Source organism: Neophocaena asiaeorientalis, unplaced genomic scaffold (assembly GCF_003031525.2).
Source record: "Neophocaena asiaeorientalis asiaeorientalis breed wild unplaced genomic scaffold, Neophocaena_asiaeorientalis_V1.1 scaffold137, whole genome shotgun sequence".
Taxonomy (NCBI): Eukaryota; Metazoa; Chordata; class Mammalia; order Artiodactyla; family Phocoenidae; genus Neophocaena; species Neophocaena asiaeorientalis.
The window spans coordinates 2,387,996-2,411,715 of NW_020171804.1; the positions used below are offsets into that span (position 1 = coordinate 2,387,996).

General features: G+C 52.0%; 1 protein-coding gene across 2 annotated transcripts in view; it reads right to left on the reverse strand.

The window, feature by feature from the left end:
* Positions 1-23,720, reverse strand: part of TNS3 (tensin 3) — a 192,997-nt gene that overhangs the window by 41,482 nt on the left and 127,795 nt on the right. For both annotated transcript variants that reach the window (XM_024744006.1, XM_024744072.1), the window contains 3 exons: positions 16,285-16,448; positions 15,172-15,298; positions 15,000-15,083 (listed from right to left, as the gene is read on the reverse strand). In XM_024744006.1, coding sequence (XP_024599774.1) covers positions 15,000-15,083; positions 15,172-15,298; positions 16,285-16,448 — 375 coding nt within the window. The remainder of the gene's footprint in view (positions 1-14,999; positions 15,084-15,171; positions 15,299-16,284; positions 16,449-23,720) is intronic.

Sequence of the window (23,720 nt, forward strand, 5' to 3'; positions counted from 1 at the left end):
ATCGCCCCGGAGACGTGGCCAGAGGCTGTGGAGGAGAGCTGGGGCTGAGCGCGGCGCTTACCTGGGCACCTTGGGGTGCTGGTCAGTCCACAGACGGGCCTGGGAGGTCAGGGGCCGGGCGGAAGGCGCTCCCAGGGCTGTCCCCAGAGGCGTCCCCCACCCACCGGGGCAGGGCGACTCCGGGTTCCGGCGTCCCTGGGGAATCGGGGCGGGACGCGGGACGGCCGCCTCTGAGGAGGCCCATTCAGAGGGCGGCAGGGAAAGAATCCGGGCTTGCTGGGCGGCCGCTGGCTGTCGCGGGCAGCCTGCCCATTGAGTGCCTCCAAACGGCAGTGGCCCCGCCTCACTCTGCTGTGCAGTTGGCTTCCTTTTCACGTCTTTTCCCCTTTTCCCCTTTCCCTGCCTTTAATCTCTTGCAAACTCCCAGCTGAAACCCTCTACAGCTTAGTTTCAGCCCCAGGCCCAGCGCTCCCCAAGGGACAAGCAGCTTGCCCGCACGCGCGGGGCTGGAGACTCCTGGGGGTCGCCAGCCCCCCCCAAACCGCCCCCTCAAGCGGGCCTCCTGTCCAGGATCTGCGCCTCAAGAGGCATCTCCCCCAAAGGCAGACCTGCTTCCCCGGGATCCGATGCTCACAAAAGAGAAGCTTCCGCAACCGCCGGAGTCCCTGGTCAGCTCCGCACTCCACCCCTGCCAGCCAGGGTCCACGCCCCGTCCCTTCCCCCCCCGGGGGCAGGGGCATTGCCTCTCCTCCACCCCAGTCCCCAGCCCCACGGCCTTCACTCCATCCCCTGCCCAGGGCAGCCTGGGGGAACTTCCTCTTGTCAAACCCTGCAGGTTTTCTTCCCGGCCGCAGCGGCTCCCACGTCCTACCACTCCAGCGGCTCCCACGTCCTACCACTCCCAGTTTGCAGAGTCTCTTTTCTAACCACGTAGCCTGTTTCACCTGGCTGGTAGCTTAGTCCACCAACAGGCTGTCGGTGGGTCTAAACACATTCTATCCCTTTCTTCCCTCTTCTCTGCTCATGTTCTTCCCTCTCTCTGAAAGGCCAGCCCCACCATCCAGCAATCTGGTGGACTCGTATATATTCTTCAAAGCCCGTTTCCAATGATCCCACATTTTTATAAGAATTGGGACACTATCCCCCTCATTCAGGTAAGTCCACGCTCTGTCGCTCGTGACCTGAGATCTGACAGTAATAAGTCAATATAGCAGAGTAGAGAGGCTCTGTCCCGTGTGTGGCTTTTGAGGCCGAAGCTCCAGGCAGTAGATACGTGCATTACTAGGTTTACACCCACCAAGCGCAGCAGGGAGTGGGCACTCACCCCTTGCCTCTCCTGCCTTTCGGGCTGGGCACCGTCCCACTCATCTGTTAAATGCTGGTGCTTATGTCACATACCCTAAAGTCTTCCCTTAAAGAGAAGTCCCCACATCCCTCCCGGGAGGCCCCTTTCCTGCTCACGGGCTGGCACTGGCACTGCCTTCAGCACACCACGATGGGATCAGGTGCCTGCAAGCAGACTTCCAGAACACGCTCCAACCACACTGTGCGGAGTCACACCCGCCCCGCCCTGGTGTGACCCTCTGACACACTCATCAACCCGGTGAAAGTTGACAGGTACATGCCTCTCAGCAGGAGAGACAGGCATGCCTGGGACCTTCAGGCCACCTCTCTAAGTTACAGGCCAAGAAGATCCCAAGGACCCTCTGCCCCAGAGGTCTGAGCAGGGCACATCCTCCAGCTTGTTTATGTGCCAGCAGGGCAGTGGCTTCTGCACAGGATCTGTAGGAAATGCCTGACCACAGCCCAGGGCAGGCTCAGCCAGCGGATGGACAGGCCTCTCCCGTGGCCCACCGCTCCCTGAACAGAGAGGAAGGCGGCCGTCTGGCAGCCAGGCCCAGGAAGGACAGTGACGCAGCGGCGCTCCCCAGGGTGGGTCCTTCCCTCGGTGCCAGTGGACTCTGTGGGCCTGGTAAGTCTGGGGCAGCCCATGGCCGGGTGGAGGGGAAGAATGCCACCTCTGTGCTGCAGTATCTGTGACCAGGACAACGCTGGTGGGGATTTACAGACACTTCACAACCTCCTGGAGATCTGTCTGCCCCTTTTCCTTCTCTCTTTAGCTCAGCTGGAGCAACAGGGGAAAAGATTTCGTGCTTGTGCCGCAAGTGGCAGCAATTCTGAGGAAAAGTCACATTCGGAAGACTCTTCCCCTAAGACTATCCTGCCCCTACCTAGCACCTAGGATCTGGGTCAGCGGGAGGTGGGTACCCATGGGTGCTCACACCTGCAAGGTCACCCACATACCCCTAGTGGAATCACGGATCAAGTGCAGACACAGACTGTCCATTGTCGGCAATGCCAACCCTCCCCTGCACACGTCGTGCCGGCCACCGAGCCATCGACCCCTGCTGCCGTCCTCCACACTCCTAGAAGCCGTGTGCCTGCTTCCCTTTAAGTAAAAGGCGTCTCTCTCCTACTCACTCACTTATTTACTCACTTATGAGAAAACAGCACAAACTTTCACCTCGAACCTTATCTATGTTAGATGCCGGGGCGTACTGATGAGTGAAACACAGACAGACAATAGTTTGGAAGCTACAGAGGGAGAGGGACGTAACCCCAATCCAGGCCCCCGTTTCCTGCAGGCTGGGTCCTTACGGAGCCCACCCCACTGGGAGGCACATCCCAAGGCGGGTGAGGGCCGGCGGGCTGTCCCAGGGACGGCCTGGGACCCGCTCCACCGTGGCAGGCGGGGCCGGACGGCCCTCCGACACACTGCACAGTCAGGGCCGCATCACGGGAGGTGACCGCGGAACCGTGAAACACTGCTGGGGAGGGAAGGGGCGGAGAGCAACTATGGGGCAGGAGGGCGAGGCCTGGGCTGCCATAAGAGGAGCGAGGTGGCAGGGCAGAGAGAGAGGCGACGCGAGTTCCTCTTCCGGGGGAAGCCTCAGAAAGCCTTAGCCATCTGGGATGTGAGAGGGAGGGCAGAGAACCGTGAGGTGAGCCACGGACGCCAAAGTGATGGCTAAAGCACCTGGAAGGGCACGGGGAGGCCAGCAGGATCCCTCTCGACAGCCCCCTCTTGTGCCTCCAGAGGGGCGTGTGCCGTCCAAAGGCACCAGCTGGTCAGTGTCTTCCAGCCCCCCAGCCCCTGACGGGCCTGCCGGCCTGAAACGTCCTTACGGGGGACTGTGTTGTCACCTCTCAGCACTCCGTCCCGCCCAGCGTGCACTCAATGACACGGAATCCAGGGCCGCTGCTCCCCCAACAATGGGGTATCTGCAGGGTCTCCCTTAGGACTCGGTACGTGACACAGCAAAGGAAGCTCAGAAGCCTTACGAGGAAGCTGCTTCAGAGAAAGGGGGCCATGCAGACAAACTGTGGGCTTCTCCCGTGTACACAGGAGGGCAGGGCGGGGACCACCGAGAGGAGATTCCCAGGGACCTGCACATCTTCAGCACAGGCTCTGCCCTAGTAAAAGAGAACGAGGAGGGATCTTAGAAAGACCCCGAATGACCAGTACATCAGACAGGGATCCTCAGGGCCACTCTGACACCCTCCTGCTGCTTTCCCAGGCATTACCTGCCCACCAGCACCCAGGGAGGCACTGCTCTGGGCTTCTTAAGGTCCAATTCAATGGCCTGCTTTTGCAGAGAAGAAATTAAAGACAAACCCAAAAGGCCATCCCCCAGGACCTCAGTTATACACTGACTTCACAACAGCCCAACGTCACACTACTCCAGGAAATCTAACTATAATATCACACGGTCCGTCTGTCCCAGTGCGTGACCCACGGAGACCTGAGGACACACAACATTCACCCCAAGATGCCCAGCAAGTGCATGCCGGGCCCTGGAGCATAGGAAAGGTTTTCCTTTTCGTCAAACTATGGAACTCTCATATTCCCCTGGCTTTCTCTACACAGGCACATATGTAAGTGCACGGCACGCGGTACAGCTCAAAAAGCAATGAGTTCCTCAGTCCGAGCATAACTGTGAATATATACATCCAAGGTGCATCCGAGTGCTATGCGATATGTATATGCAAAAACATACCAGCCCATGACAGGATTTCAACCAAACACAAAGCTTCTTTACCTCATCACGGTGGTTTGGCCGGTGCCCCTCTCTGTCAAGGAGGCACCCTAATCTGGGGGTACCAGGTTCCAAAGGCACTGAGCCAGGTGGACCACAGACAGTAACAAAGGGTGAGAGGCAGATGGCAGATTTAAACCTTCCCCCTTCTCAGGTCTCCTAATCCAAAATCTTCTCAAGTGTATCCAACAGAATGTGGAGTTTTCACCGGGACTGCCAGCCTGAGGTGACAAGAGTCACACATTCATTTACCTCACACCATGCTAGGAATCCACGCAGGGCAGGGGAGCGCGCCTTTGTAAGGAAAGGAAGAACTGCAAGCGGCATGGGGTGAATGCTTCCAGTAAGAAAACACCTCAACTGCTACGGACCAAGGCTGCACGTGCATTTCCTTTCAAGTCGTTCCCAGTTCTCAGAGGCGTCCTATCCCCGTTCAGAGGGAAGGTGAAAACACACCGGGCCCGAGTGGTGGCTGGGTCTGCAGGCCTGCAGCCCACTCCAGGGCCGAGACCAACCCACGTCTCCAACCCCGGGGCAGAGCACAACTTTGATAGACAACGAGGCTTTGGAAACGCTTTAATGACAAAGTGCGTTTGGCATTTCAAGTTTCTGGTACATTCTCACGTACGTTATCACATACAAATCAATGTACATTTGGTACATGATCATATATATGTAAGCTGAAATCTACCTTCATTTCTAAGAGATGACACCATGTACAGTACTGCTAGTATTATTTTGGCTTAAGTTTAAAAAATGTCTTAAGTAAGAGGTCTGCAACTTGTGCAAGAGGTGTATAATGGCGGCTGTGGGCCCACAGGTGTCTGTCACCAAGTCTCGGGCCTGGTCCCAGGTCACTGACCTGCGGGGCTCAGAATCAGGACAGCAGCAAAAACCCCACTGGAAGCACATCAGAATAACTTTTACATGCTGAGATTCGAGAACAGTCCACCAGAAGGGGGATGAAGCGAGCTGATAAATAAATTTAGAGGGACTTCCCTAGTGGCGCAGTGGTTAAGAATCCGCCTGCCAATGCAGGGGACACGGGTTCGAGCCCTGGTCTGGGAAGATCCCACACGTGGCAGAGAAACTAAGCCCGTGCACCACAACTGCTGAGCCTGTGCTCTAGAGCCCGCGAGCCACAACTCCTGAGCCCACAGGCCACAACTACTGAAGCCTGCACGCCCAGAGCCCGTGCTCCACAACAAGAGAAGCCACCGCACTGAGAAGCCCAGGCACCACAACGAAGACCCAATGCAGCCAAAAATAAAAATAAAAAACTTAGAGAAACAAAGACGCCTTTAAACTCAGAGCACGCAAACAAAAGATGGCATTCAACGTGGTTGGGAAATCATCGGCTCACGTGGGGACACTTCCAAGCCGGCCTGTTTGGTGGATGAGGTGTCAGCACAGAATGCCAACATCTTGTATGTTTTGAGCTTCATTCCACTCGAGAGAATGAGTGCTCTCATCTCTGCAGACTACTGCTCACTGCACATGCACAGGCCAGCTCTGCACACTGAGCTCCAGCAGCCCAACACTGATGTTTATTTTTAAATATATTTTGAAGCTGTCAACCTTCCTGTTTTCCATTTTCTAAATCTGGGGCAGCAATGGGGGTAGTAGCAATAGTTGCTAACCATGGCAGTCACACGGGGTCACATTCACCAGCAGGCGTCCTTTTGCACAAATCGGAGTGCAAAGTGTATCCCATGTGTATACAGATGTGGATATTCCTATACGTAGTTATATACACATATGTACCTAAACATAAACATGTTATAAATACATATATAATGTATGAGCTTTTTAGGTTCTGCAAAATTCAAAGTCATCAGGGACGTCTATAAATGTCACACACGTTCACATTCAGTACATGCTTTTATTCCTATTATAAACACTCTCATTAAGTTTGTAAAATTTCAAAAGAAAACTGAGCTGGGTCCAGGAAGAAAGGGGAGGTCTGGTAGAAACATTTTACAATGTGTCAAGCTTTGAAGAAGGACACCTTTTTTTTTTAAAACAAAAATAAAGCATTGCCTCAAAGTAACCTCTCTCTCTCTCTCCCCCTCTCCCCCTCTCTCTCAACAAGACTTTCCTGGATATCCCTTTTCTTCCTCCCTCTGGCGAAACATCACCCATTTCTACCCTTTGAATCCAACTCCAAGAGGTTGCGATAGCACTAAGCAAACCCTGCACCCCTCAGGCCAGGGCCTCCTTCCTGCCAGTTCAGAGTAGCCCTGGGTCAGAGGTCGTCCTCCACCTTCAGTCCCTGCCCACAGCCCCAGGCAGGGCCCTGAAAACACCAGCCTTTCTCTCCAGAACTAGAAGCTGCAAAATGTATAAAGGCCTTTTCTTTCAGTAAACTAACATTAACAGTTAATGGTGCTCATTGAAGCCAGAAGTCCCCAAATGTTCCCTAAATCCCACTTGTAAAACCGTCAGGGCAAGACAATGTTCTGGAACTAAATAAAGATGACGGTCCCCCACGCAATGAACCGTTCACGTCAAATCGTTCACTTTATGTTACGTGAATTTTTCACGTCAAATCGGTCACTTTATGTTACGTGAGTTTTACCTCAACTAAAAAAAAAAAATCTCTTATGGATTAGTTGGAAGCTGAGATATAGCAGAAACAAATTTTTAATGAAACCTTTCTTCATATTTTTTTCCCATTTATTTTGAAAAGATCGTCAAGACTCCTTAGCCTTTCAGCTACGAATGACAGAGTAATTTATGTCTTGAACTTCACAATTTTCTCTCTTTTGCCTTCATGAGGATTGAGATTAAATAACCCCTTTACTTAAACTCTTACTAATATTTTTGTTTTCAAGAAACACATTTCCTGCTGAGGCTCTAAAATGTTCTGCGCCCAATTCAATGTTGGGCGCACCAACATTCCCCACACCACCAAGCAATGCTCCGACACCAGCCGGGGCTCCTACAATTCAACTCAACTCTACCTGGAGACAGCGTCAGAGCCCACAGGCTAAGGGCTCCGTCCCACAGGACTGCCCTCCCTTCAGACCAACCGGCTATATAGATCAGAGGTGGTCACGACCCCTTCCTCAGCTTCCAATAATTTGCTAGAGTGGCTCAGAGAACTCAGAGAAACATTTTACTCACTAGATCAACAGTTTATTCTAAGAGGCCATAACTCAGAAACAGCCAGACGGAAGAGATGCACGGGGCAAGGCATGGGGAAGGGCGTGGAGCTTTCATGCTCTCTCCAGGCATCCCACTCTCCCCAAATCTCCACATGGTCACCAGCTGGGAAGCTGCCTGAACCCTGTCCTTTTGAGTTTTTCTGGAGGCTTCATTACATAGGCAGGATCGACTAAATCATTGGCCGCTGGCGACTGATTCAACTTCCAGCCCCACTCCCCTCCCTGGAGGTCAGCGGGGTGGGACTGAGAATTCCAACCCTCTAATCACAAGGTTGGTTCCCCTGGCAACCTGCCCTCCATCCTTTCCCAAAGTCACGTCATCAACATGACAAACATCGTTATGCTCTAATCACTTAAGAAATTCCAAAGGCTTTAGGAGCTTGGTGCCAGAAACAAGGAAAACCAAATATATATTTCTTTTTACAAATAAGAGTATCACAGACTCACACCTGGCATTTCTAAGGATGGTGGCCCCGGAGACATGTGTTTCCTGGGGTGTATGTAGGCTGTGTCAGCGATGCACTGAACATACAGTCCCGAGGGCGGCCATTCCAGGCTCCTCCTTGAGGGTCCCAGGTGGGTAGAACCTGCTCGTCTTTCCCCATGGAGCTCACGGTCTTTCCCCATGGAGCTCACGGTCCAGCCCCTGGTGCCAGCTGTCCTCCCAGCACCTACCGCCGCCCTGCCATCTCCCACTACCTGTCCCCAGTCCTTCAAGTTACGGCCTCCTCTTCTAATTACAACACACTGCTAGGAGAACTCAGCAGTATGCGAATTCATATTTAAGTATTCATTATTTGAGTAAACATTTAAATATCCCTCACTCTCCTGGGGCAGGTACCGTAATTTAAAAGAGGAGCCTGCCAGGCCCAGGCCCAAGGCATCAGGAGCACATGCTGGGGAAGGGCAGGCTACTCTTGGCTCTGGTCCACCCATCACCAACCTCAGCTTGCTTTTTGTTTACTTTGCTTGTTTACTGCAGAGGTGAGGGGTTGGTATGAGGCGCCTGTGGCAGGGACGAGCCAGGCAGGCTCCCGGGACCCCTGGCACTGGAGTCTGGGGGCTTAAACTAAGTGCCACAGGACCTGGAGGGACACAGAACAGAATGTGTGCTACCCAGAGCAGAGGGCAAGAGCTGCAGGCAAAGGTGCACTGCCAGGTTCCAGGGGATAACATGGGCCTCTCCTGAGACAAGCTCTCCCTCCCTGACCAAACCGGAGATAGGGTCCTGGAGCCTCGATCTTGGCCTTTGATGTCTGTCCTCGGAGGGCCCAGCCTTTAGCAAGGATTCTGCCAAGTCATCCCCGCTGCCTGCTCTCTGATCAAGTTCCTCAACTCCTCCTTGATGTCTAAGCCCTCTGCCTGTCCTCAGCAAGATCCTGTTGGGCCAGTTTGGCAAGAATGTCCCTTCCTTGATGTTCCTTAGTAACTTTTCATCCCCTGACCCTGTCACCGCTCTTTGGCTGTATTTGCTGCATTAGGATTTGAGCTCAGCTCCTTCCCCTGCTACGACAGTACCAAATAAAATCGGTCCCTACCACCTTTCACTGGTGCCCTGCTCTGTTTCTCCCCGACATTTGTCTGCTGGTTTTCTGGGAAATAACCCGACACATCTGGGTTTACACTGACTAAGCTGGTACCTAGTTCAGTTTGATGTAATGAGACACACAGAGGAATTTTATGTAGTTAGTGTGGCACTAACTACACACCATCTAAAAGAAGCCAGAACATAGCCGCCATCGTAATATTAATAGTAACAAAATCAGAAATAGTTACAGAGGCCCAAATCCACTCTGCTAGGGTCAGCTGAGCACACCACCTGCATCTCCCACAAATCCAACCCACCTCCTCCCACCGTTTCTGAAACCGTTTTGATGCTCTACCCCACCGCCTACTCCGACCGCTGCTGTGCATACAGCAGCCAGATCAATGCGTGAAAACAGAAGTCTGAGCAGTTGTCTCCCTGTCTCAAGACATACCCCATCTTCTGTGGCTGCAGAGAACAGCTGTGGCCGGGCCTCCTCTCACCCCTCCACTGCCCTCCAGAGCCCCGTCTCCATCCTGTCCTGGTCCGCAGTACCCTCTGCCACAAGGCCCGCCCCTGCTGTATCTCCATCCCAAACGCCCCCCTCCATTCACCTAGTTAGCTCCTACTTACCCTACTCGCCCGTCAAACCCTCAGACCTCCTCACCAGGTAAACAACCAATACAAATTGGCAGTGCCATCGTCCTGTCCTGGGCTCTTCCCTGTCGTGGGATCACTGGGCCCGTCCCTGCTGTACCTACTGCATTTCCAGGAGGGCAGGCCTGGGTCTCTGGGCTCACACCAACCCAGCAGAGCACTGCGGAACAGAAGTGCTCAATAATAAACACAGGCAGACTGCACCCAGGTCCACTCCGCACCAAGTATTCCTTCATTTTATACTTTCACTTTTCATCATAGAAAATTCCAAAAAATATGAAAGGAGACAGAGTAGTATGATGAACCTCTGTGAAGACGTCACCAGCTTCAACTACTGTCAACTCACAGCCAATAAATACTGTTTCAACCACAGCCACACCATTTCCCCCAGTGGGATTTAAATTAAACTTCTAATGTTGAGATCACGGTACAGTCACACGGAGATCCCCTATACTCTTTATCCAGTTCCCCCCGATGGTAATATCTCACTAAGGTATAGCAGGATGGTGATATTCATACAGTCAAGATAGAGAACATTCCCACCCCACAAGGACCCCTCCACTCCCCCTCCACCTTTACCCCCTCCAAACTCCTAGGAAACACTAATACGTTCTCCATTTCTATATTTTTGCCATTTAAAGGATATTATGTTAAGTGGAACCATACAGGATGTAAACTCTGGGGAATGGCTTTGCTCTGAAGATTCACCCAGGTGTGGCACCACCGCTGCATCAACATTCTGGTTCCTTTTCATGGCTGAGCTGTGTTCCATGGTGTGGATGGACTGCAGTCTATTTATCCACCTGCTGAAGGACACCCAGGTTGTTTCCAGTTTGGGGCCATTGAGAATAAAGCTGCTATAAACATTTCTGTTCAGGTTTTTGTGTGAGTGGAAGTCTATTTCTTTGGGACAAAAACCCAGGAGTACAACTGCTGAGTCACATGGTGGTTGCACGTTTAGTGTCTTTAAGAAACTACCAAACTCTTTCCCAGAGAGGCTGCGCCACTGTCCGTTCCCACCGGCAGTAAATGAGAGTTCCAGTTTCTCCACATCCTCACTAGCATTTGATGCTGTCACTATTTTTATTTTGAACCTTTCTGACAAGTCTGTAGTGATGTCTCACTGTGGCTTTAATTTGCATTTCACTGAAGGCTAAGGATGCTGAACATCTTGTCATGTGATTATTTCCCACCTGTACCTCCTCTTGGGTGAAATGTCTCTTCGTCTCTTTTGCCCATTTTCTAACTGGATTGTTTGTTTCTTTACTGCTGAGCATTCACAGTGCAAATATTTACTCCCAGTCTGTAGCTTGTCTTTTTGTCCTCTTAACATGTTCTTTCCATAGCAAAAATGTTCAGTTTTAATGAAGTCTAATTTATCAATTTTTCCTTTTATGGATCATGCTTTTGGTGCTAATCTAAGAGCCTTTGCCCAGCCTGGACCCCAAAGATTTTCTCCTATTTTCTTGGTAAAAGTTTTATAGTTTTCCATTTTCCATTTAAGTTTTTGATCCATTATACATTAATTTTTGTATAAGATGTGAGACTTTGGTTAATGTTCTTTTTTCTTTTTTTTTTTTTTTCTGCTGTGGGTGCCCACTTGCTCCAGCATTATTTGTTGAAAAGGCTATCTTTCCTTTACTGACTTGTTTTGGCACCTTTTTCAAAAAAAATCAATTGGGCATATTTGTATGAGTCTATTTTGGGGTTTTCTATTGGTTTCTGTGTCTATCCCTCCACCAACACCACACAGTCTTAGTTACCGTAGCTATATAATAAATCTGGAAATTAGGCAAATCCATTCTTCCCACTTTATTCTTTTTCAAAATTGTCTTAGCTACTCAAGTTCCTTTGCCTTTCCATATAAATTTTAGAATTATCTTGTCTATATCTACAAAGAAACCTTGTCAGGAATTTGATAGGAATTGTGTTAAAACTATGCATCAGTTTGGGAATAAATGACATCTGTACCAGGTTGAGTTTTCCAACCCATGAACATGTCTCTCCATTTATTTAGATATTCTTTTATTTCTTTCATCAACAACACTGTGTAGTTTTCAGCATATGTCTTGTACCTGTTTTGTTAGCTTTTTTTTTTTTTTTTTTTTTTTTTTTTGCGGTAGGTGGGCCTCTCACTGTTGTGGCCTCTCCCGTTGCGGAGCACAGGCTCCGGACGCGCAGGCTCAGCAGCCATGGCTCACGGGCCCAGCCGCTCTGCGGCATGTGGGATCTTCCCAGACCGGGGCACGAACCCGTGTCCCCTGCATCGGCAGGCGGACTCTAAACCACTGCGCCACCAGGGAAGCCCTGTTAGCTTTATACTTTAGTATTTCACTTCTGATCTGTTATAAATGACACTGTATTTTTATTTTTTTATTAACTTTTTTTCTTTGATGGGGACTATTTTTAAAGTCTTTATTGATGCTTCTGTTTTTATGTTTTTGTTGTTTGGCCGCGAGGCATGTGGGATCTTAGCTCCCTGACCAAGGATCGAAACTGCACCCCCTGCACTGGGAGGCGAAGTCTTATTAACCACTGGACCACCAGGGAAGTCCCGACACCTGTATTTTAAATTCAGGTCTCTACATGTTTGTTGCTAACGTATAGAAATATAATTGATTTTTGAGTACTTATCTTAATATCCAACAACCTTGCTGAATTCACTTATTTGTTCCGGGAGGTTTTTTAGGAGATTCCTTAGAATTTTCAACATGAACAATCATGACATCTGCCAAAAGGCACAGTTTTATTTCTTCCCTTCCAGTCTGGTATCTTTTATTTCCCTCTCTTGCATGGTGCCGCTGGAGAACTTCCAGCGTTATGTGGAGTAACAGCGGTGTTAGCTGTAGGGTTTTTGTAGATGCTCCGTTCTATTTTGCTGGGCTTTTTAGTCATTAATGGGCGTGAATTTTGTCAAATTCTTCTTTTGCACCTATTGATAGCATGTGATTTTTCTTCTTTCTCCAGATAATACAGTGGATTGCACTGATGGATTTTCAAATATTGAATCAGTCATGCATCCCTGGAATCAGTCCCACTTGGCCACGGTGTATACTTCTTTTTATATGTTACTGAATTCTACTTGGTTAAGCAGTTTCGTGTCTATGTTCATAAGGGATAATTAGTCTATAGTTATCTTTTTTGCTGTTGCCTTTGTCTGGTTTTGGTATCAGGGCAACATTACCTTCAAATAATGAATTGGAACGTGTTCCCTCCTCATCTATTTGTTGAAAGGGATTGTGTAGAATTAGTGTTAATTCTTCATTAAATATTTGGTAGAATTCCCCAGTGAAACCATCTGAGCCTGGAGGTTTCTTTTTGGGGAGTTTTAATAAATTACCAATTCAATTGCCTTAATAGTTACAGGGTATTCAAACGGTCTGTTTCACGTTGTTTACAATTTGTACTTATCATTAAACACTACGTAAGTTGTCTGTAATATTCCCTTATTGTCCTTTTGGCTTCTACAGGGTCTTCAGCAATAGCCCTGTTTCATTCTGATATTAGCATATGTGTCTTCCCTCTCTTTTGCCAGTCTTTCTAGAGGTTTGTCAAATTCATTGATCTTTACAAAGAATCACCTCTTCGGTTTATTTTCTGTTTCCCTGTTTATAATTGCACTGCTTTCTGCTTATATTTTTAGAAGAGGGGTGAATGTAGCCCCTAAGTGTGAGCCACCACCATCGCTGTGTGTCAGGGGTCAGCCACCACCCACCCCTCGACTGTGCACAGCACAGGGGGCCCCCAGCCAGTGCTGTGTGTGTGTCTCTGAGCTCTCCCTGGGCTAACGTCCTCAGGGACTGCCGAAATGAAAACATGGAAGACTCGGAAGGTGTTCTTAAGATTAAACGGCTCCAATTTCACATGTTTGCTTTTTGTATCTGAAATCAAAGCCCTACTTCTTCCATGCGGACATCTGCACACCAAAGTTCCTTAGACACACTGGCTGCACAGAAGCCTAATCCACACTGGATGTGCAGGGCCGCACGGTCACACATGGACATGCTGGCCCATGCAGTCCACCTCTGTCCCAGGGCCTGATGCTCCAGGCCAGGACGGTCGCCCCGCGTCACACGCAGGGCACGCCGAGCTCGTTCAGCCCCCAGGCCCTTCTCGAGTTCAGGAAGGGCTTGTGACGCTCCACACAATGGCCCTAGCGGCCCACGTTCGGAGCTGTTAGTGAGTCTGAAGGTTTTCTCTGGTACCTTCTTTCCTCAAGCTTATCATCCACCCTCTACTGCTGTCACCAGCATGTTTCCAGTGAACCTGGTCTTAGAGTGGTGGGATCTGACTGAACTCCATGTCAGAGGGCTGGGCTCTAGCTGGAATCCACTAAATACGTTCAAATTAGCCATTAATCGAGGTCGGCTCAGGGAGGAGGGGGCTGTGTGGAAATGGAGGCATGTCCCTCTGCTTCTATCTAAATTATTAAAACTTAGAAGAACAGACACACGGCTTCACGTGTCTGAGTCCGTGCACCACACACACAGGAACACAGGCACTTCTCGTGCTGTGCTCCTACATGTACAAACAAATGCACCAACACAGCGCACGTTTCTTCTTACCCTTCATTTCAGGTACGCCTGCTAAGAAAGATGTGAACGTTTAATTCTACGCTAAAAGCAAGCATCTTTTGGAAGAAAAATGGCCCTTCTCTTAAATGACACATGGATCTCGTTTTCTCCGGAAAAAGAAGGAAAATGGAGCTAGCTGTCATCACTACAACCTCCCCTGCGTAAGAGGTGGGATTTAAACACAATGTCTGCTTCCCCCTCCCCCAAAAGTGCATCCAATGAGCAGAAGTGGGAACCCGCATTCAGCTTCCCCAGGGCAGAAAAGCAGCCGCATAAGGAATCCACAATTACAGAGAAGAGCGATTTGAAAGTGTAAGCTTAGCTTGAGCTACATCCCCTCCCCACCTGCCCGGGGCCAGGCCCGTCCTGGACTCTTAAGGCAGGTGGGGAATGTCCATACCAGGAAGGGGTGCTGAGGAACCCACCACCGCTGCATTAACTCCCTCCCCGGGGCCAGTGCACAGACAAATTCGACCCCGCAAGTACGGCACGTGCCCAGGGAGGAAGCAGACCCGTCCAGAAGCGGCCACTCACTGGGGAGATCCAGGATGGCGGCCGAGAACGTAAGGGGCCAGGACAGGTCTGTGTGAGCGGGCAGCGGGCGAGGGCAGCCGTGCCACTCAGAGCGGGGAGCTCGCTGCTCTCTGTGGCCCCCACTTCCTCTGAAAAGGGGGGGTCGGGTGTTCCAGTTTCTTCTTTCAACTCCAAGTAATGCCACAGGGAGTTGAAAAGCACCGATGTTGAGCTGCTGAGGGCACCATGACCCTCTGCATCAACGCTTGTGAGTGCCCAGCGAGCAGAAGAAAACAGAAGCACACCTGCAGGACGCCAGGCAGAGATTCAACACCACTGCTAACCCCAGCGGGCTGCACCGCGGTGTCCCTGCACCTTCCCCAGCCAGAGTTGAGATGTGACACACGTGGAAATATTTCTGCGTGAGAGGACATCCAGAGCAGAGGAAAGGAGGTGGGTTTCTTACCAGGAGCTCCTTTGTACAGACCACTGGGGCTGCCCATCTGCGGCCCGGATGGGCTGAACGGAGGATAACGTGGGCTCCTTGTCACTGGAAAGAGAAAGCAGAGTGACGAGCTGTTCCCCTCTGCTCCCTCAAGGGGTGGGATTGCACGCTACGAGCTCTGCTTCTTTCTTACCATACAGCGTTTCTGGAGACACAGGAAATGCTGGTGTGGGAGAGATGGACTCACTGCCACTGCTGGTTGGAGAGAAGATCCTGCCGTCGATCACACCCAGGTCTGGGGGATACGTGGTGATCACCGCCTGAAACCGGCAGGGGGCGTTGGTTAGCTGAAGGCCACTTCCAGACAGCTGGGGGCCCCTGGCACCCACGGAGCCAACCCTCGTCTGAGACTGGGGACAGGAGGCTGCCATGGAAAACTGGAAGAAGCTTCAATAACAGTCAAGGTAGAGGGAAGTGTCTTGTGGTCAACATTACACAGCTCATAAGTGGAGTTAGCAGAGAGTCCGTGCAGCAGAGGGAAAGTGAGCGTTAAGTGAAAAAGGCAGGTAAAAGAATCGTCACCTGTAGTGTGTCCAGAGATACGCAAAATACCCAATGAATTAAAAACACAGGCACAGAAAAGAGGCTGGCAGGACATAGCCCAGATATTAACACTGGTTCTGTGTGTGTGTGTGTGTTAAGACTACTGGTGACTTTCTTTTCTCGTCTATTCTAGGTTCCGACTTTTCTACCATGAGAGTCGATGAAACCCTAATTTCAAAGGGTTCATCGTTTGGGGGTTTGCCAACCTGTCTTACTTCAATTCTGAATAAAAGCCTTAAGTACGCCTCCGCAAAGGTGCTCTGTAGATCTCCCCACAGAGCACACATCCATGCGGACCCGCTTTCTTCCTCCCTCCCGGGGACGCCGGGAGGCCTTGGGTCGGGGACTTGGGGTCCTTTGCGATGACTTCTGTTTGCCCTTTGCCGCCGCCGTCCAGCCATGGAGCCCCGAGACCTCTACCCACACGACCCACCTGCATGCTGGGCCCCTCATCCCCATTCTACAGATCAGAACACAGAGGCTCAGATGACCGCAGTGAGTGAGGTGCACGCCCGCACGGCTCTCTCGGGAGAGCGGGGATCCCACCCAGGATCCCGGCTGGTGCACAGCTGGGCTCTCCCCAACACCACCTGCCGTCAGGGAGGAACGTCGTGTGTGAGACAGGGGCGAAGGCGGGTGGGGAACTGAACTGGTGATTTGGGACGGGGCTCAGGCCAGGCTCTGGGTGGCGGAGTGCGTATACCTCCTTGGCGTTGTCTGAAGAGAGAAAAGGCGCCAGGCTTGGGGCCTGTTCCGCACTGGTAGTCTTGCCCCAGCTGCATGTGGAGAAGGCTGGCTGCTCCCCAGCATTGCTGTCATACTGCTCGAGGCTCAGCTTCCGGAATCTTCCGCCCAGCGGCTCGTCACCTGTTAGGAGAGAGACACGTGGGCCGCAGGTGTTTTCATCATGGAGGAGAGCACTGACCCTCAGTTAAAACTGACTTTAAAACTTCTCAGAGGCATTCTTTATTTTATTTTTTCCAGTTCCAGAACATTTTCATCACCCAAGATGAAACCCCATCCATGCCCATTACGGGGAGCGTTCACTCCCCATTCCCGACCCCCAGCTCCTGGCAACCACTAATTTACTTTCCGCCTCTACGGATTTGCCTATTCCAGACACTTCATGTACATGGAATCACACGCTCCATGTCCTTTGCTGTCTGACGTCTTTCACCCAGCATGACCTCGCGAGGCTCATCCTGTTACTGTGTGAACTGGCCGTTGTCCATGTTCCTGGCTGTTTCTCCCAGCATCAGCTCCACCAGGGAATCGGGCCTGGCCGGTTCCCCAGGGCCCGGCACACAGGAGGTGCTCAGGAAGCATAAGGGACAGAGAAAGGCTGGGACCCAGGATCGAGGCTTTTTTCCCCTGGCTAAGCGAGCAAGACAGATTCTTGGTGGTGGTCAAGCTTCAAAGAACCCAGGGTGGGCCCCCTGATGGCCACAGGCCCTGGGACTTAGTCTGAGACCTCTGCCCGCATAATCCGTCTTCCCCTTCTCAGGGCATCTGCGGTCAACTTTGGGGTCACAGTGCCTGCACCTTGCCTTATGACCACCAAGGAGGTAACAACCACTCAGACCAGAGACACAGAAATCTTTCCTTGAGTCACAAACATAAATACATATCCATTTGCCTACACAAACGGTCACCTTCTTGATACGTTGTCCTGCATCTTTAAAAAAAATTGTATCCGTTCTTTGTGACCTCTATGAATCACCTATTTGTTTATGCTCAATCCCAGTATACAGGTATAGTGATATCAGAATTGTTAACCTGTACACCTTTTATTTCCAAGTGTCAGAGATACTTTGTATTTCATAGCTGGTCCACACTGGCTGCTCAGGGGAGCCACGTGGACGTGCAACCGAGGGGCATCCTCAGAGTCTTCTGGGCAGGACCAGGCACTAGGACAGCACCCAGGGCTCTGGGATACGACCAGGCTGGGTGTGACCTACAGCATGCCAGAGCTGTGTGCGAGCCCTGTCTGCCCGCGCCCCGTCAGGGCCAGAGTGGCCCGAAGGCCACACCACCTGCAGAGCTTCAGGGCTGAGTGAGGACCCTGCACGTGACACCCTGACGCTTAACAGCGAGGAATCCTGGGGGGAAAAAAGCTTAATTCAAGCACCAACAGTCGGCATTCACTGTCCCACTGTCCAGTGCAAGAAATGTCACAGATCCTCAGTCCTGCTCCAACCAACTAAGACTCACTTTATGGGGGATGGGGGAGGGGCCGGGGGCTGCAATCGATCTGTGGACTCTCACGACTGGTGGTTTGGGAAACCTGCTGCAGGCTGTTAGGATGGCAATGTTTCTATCGATGATATCCTCTGAAAATTCAGACGTGTTAAGGGTTTCCCCTACAGTTCAGATTTAAGCAGTGTAATCCCTACAACTGTGACGGTCACGATGACACTGCATTTAAAGGTGGGGTTTAGATTACCAATGGCTCATCTGGAGAGACTCTGCCCACGGCTGTGAACACGCTGTCACGTGAGCACCCCGGCAAACGTCGTGCCCCTCCCTCAGCAGGACCTTTCAGAAGCTGCGTGGAATTCAAAGGCTACTGCGTGAAGGGAGCTCTGTCCACAGAGGGAGAACACTCAACAGCTGTGTCCAGTGAGGAGAGGAGTGCGACTCCTTCGCGGGCGCCCCTCCCACAAACCCTCCAGCTTCCCGAGGGTCCCTTCCTCGGACAGATGCCAGCTGGGCACGGCCCTCCGTGTCACACGGGAGGACATCTGCTGGGTGCCATTCAGCTGGTGACCCAGCGGGCGAGATCTAAACCCGGTCTCCGAGTGGCCGGCCTCTCCCAGAAGAATCCTTCCACCCCTCCTGACATCCTTCCTCCGTTTCCAACAGCTGCCCGCTAAGACCCGGCCTGGAGGGGCGAGGGGAGAGGGCATTAGGATTCGGGATTTGGAGGCTCGTGTCCACCCTCACCAGCTGAAGGACCAGCCGCAGGGCATCCTCCAGCCCCCGTTTCATTATGTGAAAAATGAGCACAATGCTCGCCCCCTTTTCTCCCCTGCAGAGAAAAACTGGGGTGAGGATGAAATAAAATGGGTTTAACACATGCATACTGACACGGCGCCACCGCCATCCTGCGGTCCTCTTCTGGGTCCCTCCTCGGGTTCCCGCCCTCCATGAGACCGGCGCTGCAGGACTGGCCCGACGGCCACAGACCTGCCCCTGGATGGGCATCTGGAGCCACCGAGGGAGCGGGTGCCGGAGGCGTGAGGCTGCAGGGAGAGGCTGGCCCCCCGGAGGATCGGGGCCCAGGCACGGGCTCACGTGCTGTCACCGGGGCAACAAAGGTGCAGAGTGGGGACAGAGGGGGCCCGTGCGGGCCTGGCTGCCCTGAGAGGCGGAGCGCCAACGCCCTCCAAGGCTGCAGGAGCACCTCATCCAAAGAAACACCTCCAGCCAAATCGCGCACTGGGTGCTCAGTGGTCCTTTAACTGACACCTGCAGCCCATCACAGCCAAGAGATCCAGAGCCCGCGCTGCTCCAAAGCCTTCCGGACAAGGGATCTGGGGACGGGAAGACAGCTTCTGTTCAACATGCAGGATAATAAATGGTGTTCTGTGGAAACAGCACATTGCCATCACTCCAACACGCTGTGTGGCATGAAGCCCCAGAAAGGTGCGGAGAGTGTGGGCATGCTCCCCGACCTCAATGGCCCGTGACCTCAGCCCTGACCTTTGAACCAGAGGGTTCCAGGAACTGAGGCCCCATTCCGTGTACGGCCCTGCGTATAAAAACCAGCCAGCACAGCCTCAAGGATGTACTACAAAGGCCCGGCTATAAAAACATGTCCAGGTGGCACCAGGGCCCAAGAGGGAATACGCAGAACTGAGGACGGAGTTCCAGAGAAGGAAGCTTAGATTTGTTTTCTTAACCGAAGGATAGTTTACAATGTTATGTAAATTAGACTTTTAAAACCTCTCTTCAGGTTTCCTGTAATAGTCCAGTTTCAGAGTAGCCGGGGAACTCAGTCTGTCATTTCAGCTGATTCAGAGCCACATGTGGCCTCAGTCCTGGGCTTCCTCCAGATGAGGCCCTGAGACAGCATCTGTGAGTGGCCCCAGAAATGTCCCTATGGAACACAGGGGTTTGCAACCATTTCTTGATTTTCTCTCTCTCAGGCACCAATGAAGATAACAAATAGACTTTTCTTCACCTAAAAATCTCTCCTGGGGCTTCCCTGGTGGCGCAGTGGTTGAGAGTCCGCCTGCCGATGCAGGGGACACATGTTTGTGCCCCGGTCCGGGAAGATCCCACATGCCGCGGAGCGGCTGGGCCCATGAGTCATGGCCGCTGAGCCTGCGCGTCCGGAGCCTGTGCTCCGCAACGGGAGAGGCCACAGCAGCGAGAGACCCGCGTACCGCAAAAAAAAAAAAAAAAGTCTCTCCTGTAAAGTGTTCTTCGTATCAAATACCACCTCGAGTGCCTTCACTGAACCTAAGTAATAGGACATGTGGTTCAGCAATTAGGGGTTTCATTCTTCAATAATCATGGATCAATACTTCACTGCTCCCCGGCCTGCAAGAGTGTGGTCACAGGTGGCCACCGAGGTTCTATGCCAGGACCAACGTTGAGAGCAGGGGTCAGGGCACGCACATGAGCTCCACAGGGGACCCCGTTTCCAGGCTGTGACCTGCACAGAGCATCGCTCTCCCCGCAGAGTGTGTCTTCCCTTCCCAAAGAGGCAAAGATACAGGCACCACAGTCATCAGAGACCAGGCCCCCGCAGGCGACAGATCCTGCCCTCCTATCAGACTGCGGTGTAGACAGGAGGGTCCCCAGCACCACCCCGACCCCAGGGTGATGCTCCTGGAGAAACGAGGAGGGGTGCATGACGCAGCCGCGGCGCCAGGATATGCCCGCATGTGCCCACCTCTGCCCGGGAGGAAAGCGGGAAGCAGAGTCAGGCCGCCTCACAACAGCCAGGCGGTGTTGCTGTGTCGTTTCTGCCAATGAGGAAAATGGGGTCTCGAGTTGAGACATGCCCTATCCCACACAGCAAGCTACAGACAGGGTTTGGTGCCCCGCGGAGCCGACCAAAACCCCCCCACTGCACACTCTACTCCCCCAGGGTGGCTTGTCCTCGCCCACCGGTGCCAAGCGAGGGGCGGGTCAGCCAGGAGGTGCCACTGTCCCCTCCCACTTCAAAAAGCCTGCTCAGTGCAGACGGTGGCCCACAGGCCTGGGAGGCGCGGCCCACCCACACAGACAAGCGGTTCTGTCGGCACCTCAGTGATTGATAATGGCTAACGCGGATGATGGAAGGGACACCGGCTGAGATCGGGGACCCTTCCTTCTGCCCATGTGCCAAGGGGCAGTTGACGCGCGCTTTGCTTCTCAAATCCTTCTACCCCTCAGGTGAATTTCAGATTAACAATGGCTTCTTCCTTACAATCTCTGGAAATGCCCCCTTTGGCATTTGAGTAAAAACACTGGCTGGGGGTGTAGTTCCCAGAGCAGGTGAGCGCAGAGCAGCCTGGACCAAAGGTAGGAGGAGGCGGGTTTTAGAGGCCTTCCTGTCCGAGAATCGTTGGTCTGACGGTGGAAGTGGGGCTGGGCAAAGGGCATGTGACCCCAGGCCCACCTGCTGGCGGACACCGGCTCCCCAGCCCGCTCGGGCAGGCCGACTCTGGCCAAGCGCGGAGCAGGTCTGCCTCTGTGCCCACTGGACGGTCCGACAGACGTCTCGGGGATGAAATGAGGACTGGTCCAGGCTCAATGAGATAAATGCACCAAGAGCCAGTGCAGGATACAAGCCCACAGCGAGAACCCAATGTGAAAACTGCAGCCACCAAACACGCCAGAGGAAGACTCATGCAGTCACTGAAAATCCTGTGTGATGGAATGTGAAGGGAGAAAACATGCTAAAACATTACGTGAAAAGAGCAGCGTGGAAAAGTGAGCATGTAGCATTCTATCTATGAATTCATTTTGATTTTTTGTTTGTTTGTTTTTTGTGGTACGCGGGCCTCTCACTGTTGTGGCCTCTTCCGTTGTGAAGCACAGGCTCCGGACGCGCAGGCTCAGCAGCCATGGCTCACGGGCCCAGCCGCTCCACAGCATGTGGGATCTTCCTGGACCAGGACACGAACCCATGTCCCCTGCATCAGCAGGCGGACTCTCAACCACTGCGCCACCAGGGAAGCCCCATTTTGATTTTTTCAAAATAAGAAAATGTACCAACATGTTCACAAGTGGCTGTCTCTGGGTCGTGGAATTCTAGGCACTGTGAAGAGTTTTCTTTTTAAAGATCTATTAGGTTGGCCAAAAACTTTGTTTGGGTTTTTCCGTAAGATGTTACGGGAAACCGGAACGAACTTTTTGGCCAACACAATATATCTTCTAAAGTTTTCACTAATCATAGGTCTTACTTTTAAAATCAGGAAAACAAGATCCAGGTCATCTTTAAGAAGAATAAGTTTTCTTTACATTTTGTAGAACTCTGAGTTGACCTCACAGACGTTCCCAAGTCCTTCTCTACTAGTTCTAATTCTAGTAGAACTAACTCTGTACTAGTACAGGCACACCTCATTTCACTGCACTTCGCAGATACTGTTTTTTACAAAGTGAAGGTTTGTGTCAGTCCTGCATCAAGCAAGTCTATCGGCACCATTTTTCCACGGCATTTGTTCACTTCGTGTATCTGTATCACATTTTGGTAATTTTCACAATACTTGAAACTTTTTCATTATTATTATATTTGCTATGGTAATTTGTAATCAGTGGTCTATGATATTACTACTGTAATTACTTTTCTTGTTTTGTATTTTGAAATTAAGGTATGTATACTTTTTTTTGGACATAATGCTATTGTACACTTAACAGACTACAGTATAGTGTAAACATAACTTTTATACCCACTGGGAAACCAGAAAAATCTGTCTGAGTCACTTTATTGAGGCGATATTTGCTTTAGGACGATGGTCTGGAGCCCAACCTGCAACATGCCTGAGGTCTGTGCCCGTATTTAGTCTCTATGTGAAGATCCACAAACACAAACGTGTTCGGTGTTTGATTAACCTATCATTCTGACAAGTCTGCCATGTGTGATGGCTGGATCTTCTCGTGAGATACAGAGACAATCCTATGGGAGGTGGCTTTCTGCACCAATAAGCTCAGAGGAGCTGTACAAGTTACCTTAATTTAAAGAGAGAAGGACTAGGGTGTCCGCGAGGTTGGGACGTGAGCACCGCTGGGCGGGGGCCCCCACCCCTCGGGTCATCCAACAATGGCCAGATGCAGGCTGCCCACCCTCTCCAGGGAGGGCCTTGATTCCATTTCACTTGGCGAGTTGAAGTGTATTCAAGAATACACTCCATAAATCCGGCCATGACCGTATCTCTCCTTCTCAGTAGAGAAATCAGATCCAAGAAAAGAGGAAATAGGAGACCGAATGAAAGCAGGACAGAGTCGCTGCACTGAAGCCCTGTGCCTGTGCCGGCTGGGACCCTGCAGGTGGCTCAGCAAACTGCCCCCTCCCACGGGCCTTCCTCAGGCAAAGGGCAGCTGGAGCCGGTGCCCCTGCCCCTGCCCTGCTTGGCCCAGGTACGGCCACTAGAAAACGCCCCAGGACACCAATGCCCTCCAAGTCACAGAAGCGGTAGGGCTCAGTGCAGAAACCATGGCAATCTAGGACCACAGAGTTACCAACAATCTCCAGTGACCTGCACGTCCCCGCACGAGCCCCGCTCACATTCCCGGCTGCGGTCTCCGTGGAGGGTCGGTGTGGGAGCAGATCTTCCTGTACAGAACGCTGTCTTCCGGTCTCGTGCTCGGGGTCTGCTTTTTTCCGCCAACACGTGGCACTGTGACGTGGTCTGCAATGGCCATGCAACCAGACACGGCCCACTCCTGGCCAGTCCCTACGCTGGTCTTCAGACTCCTCTCCTTTCCTCCTGTCACCGGACACGATGCACTCCGGGCCTCGGCACCCACCTACCCAGGCTGGAAAGGGGGGCAGGTGTCCCCAGGTGTTTCCCTCACTGCCACTCCCAAAGACCTGAGAATCTCACATGCCGTGGGGCGGCTGGGCCCGTGAGCCATGGCCGCTGAGCCTGCGCGTCCAGAGCCTGTGCTCCGCAACGGGAGGGGCTGCAGCAGTGAGAGGCCCGC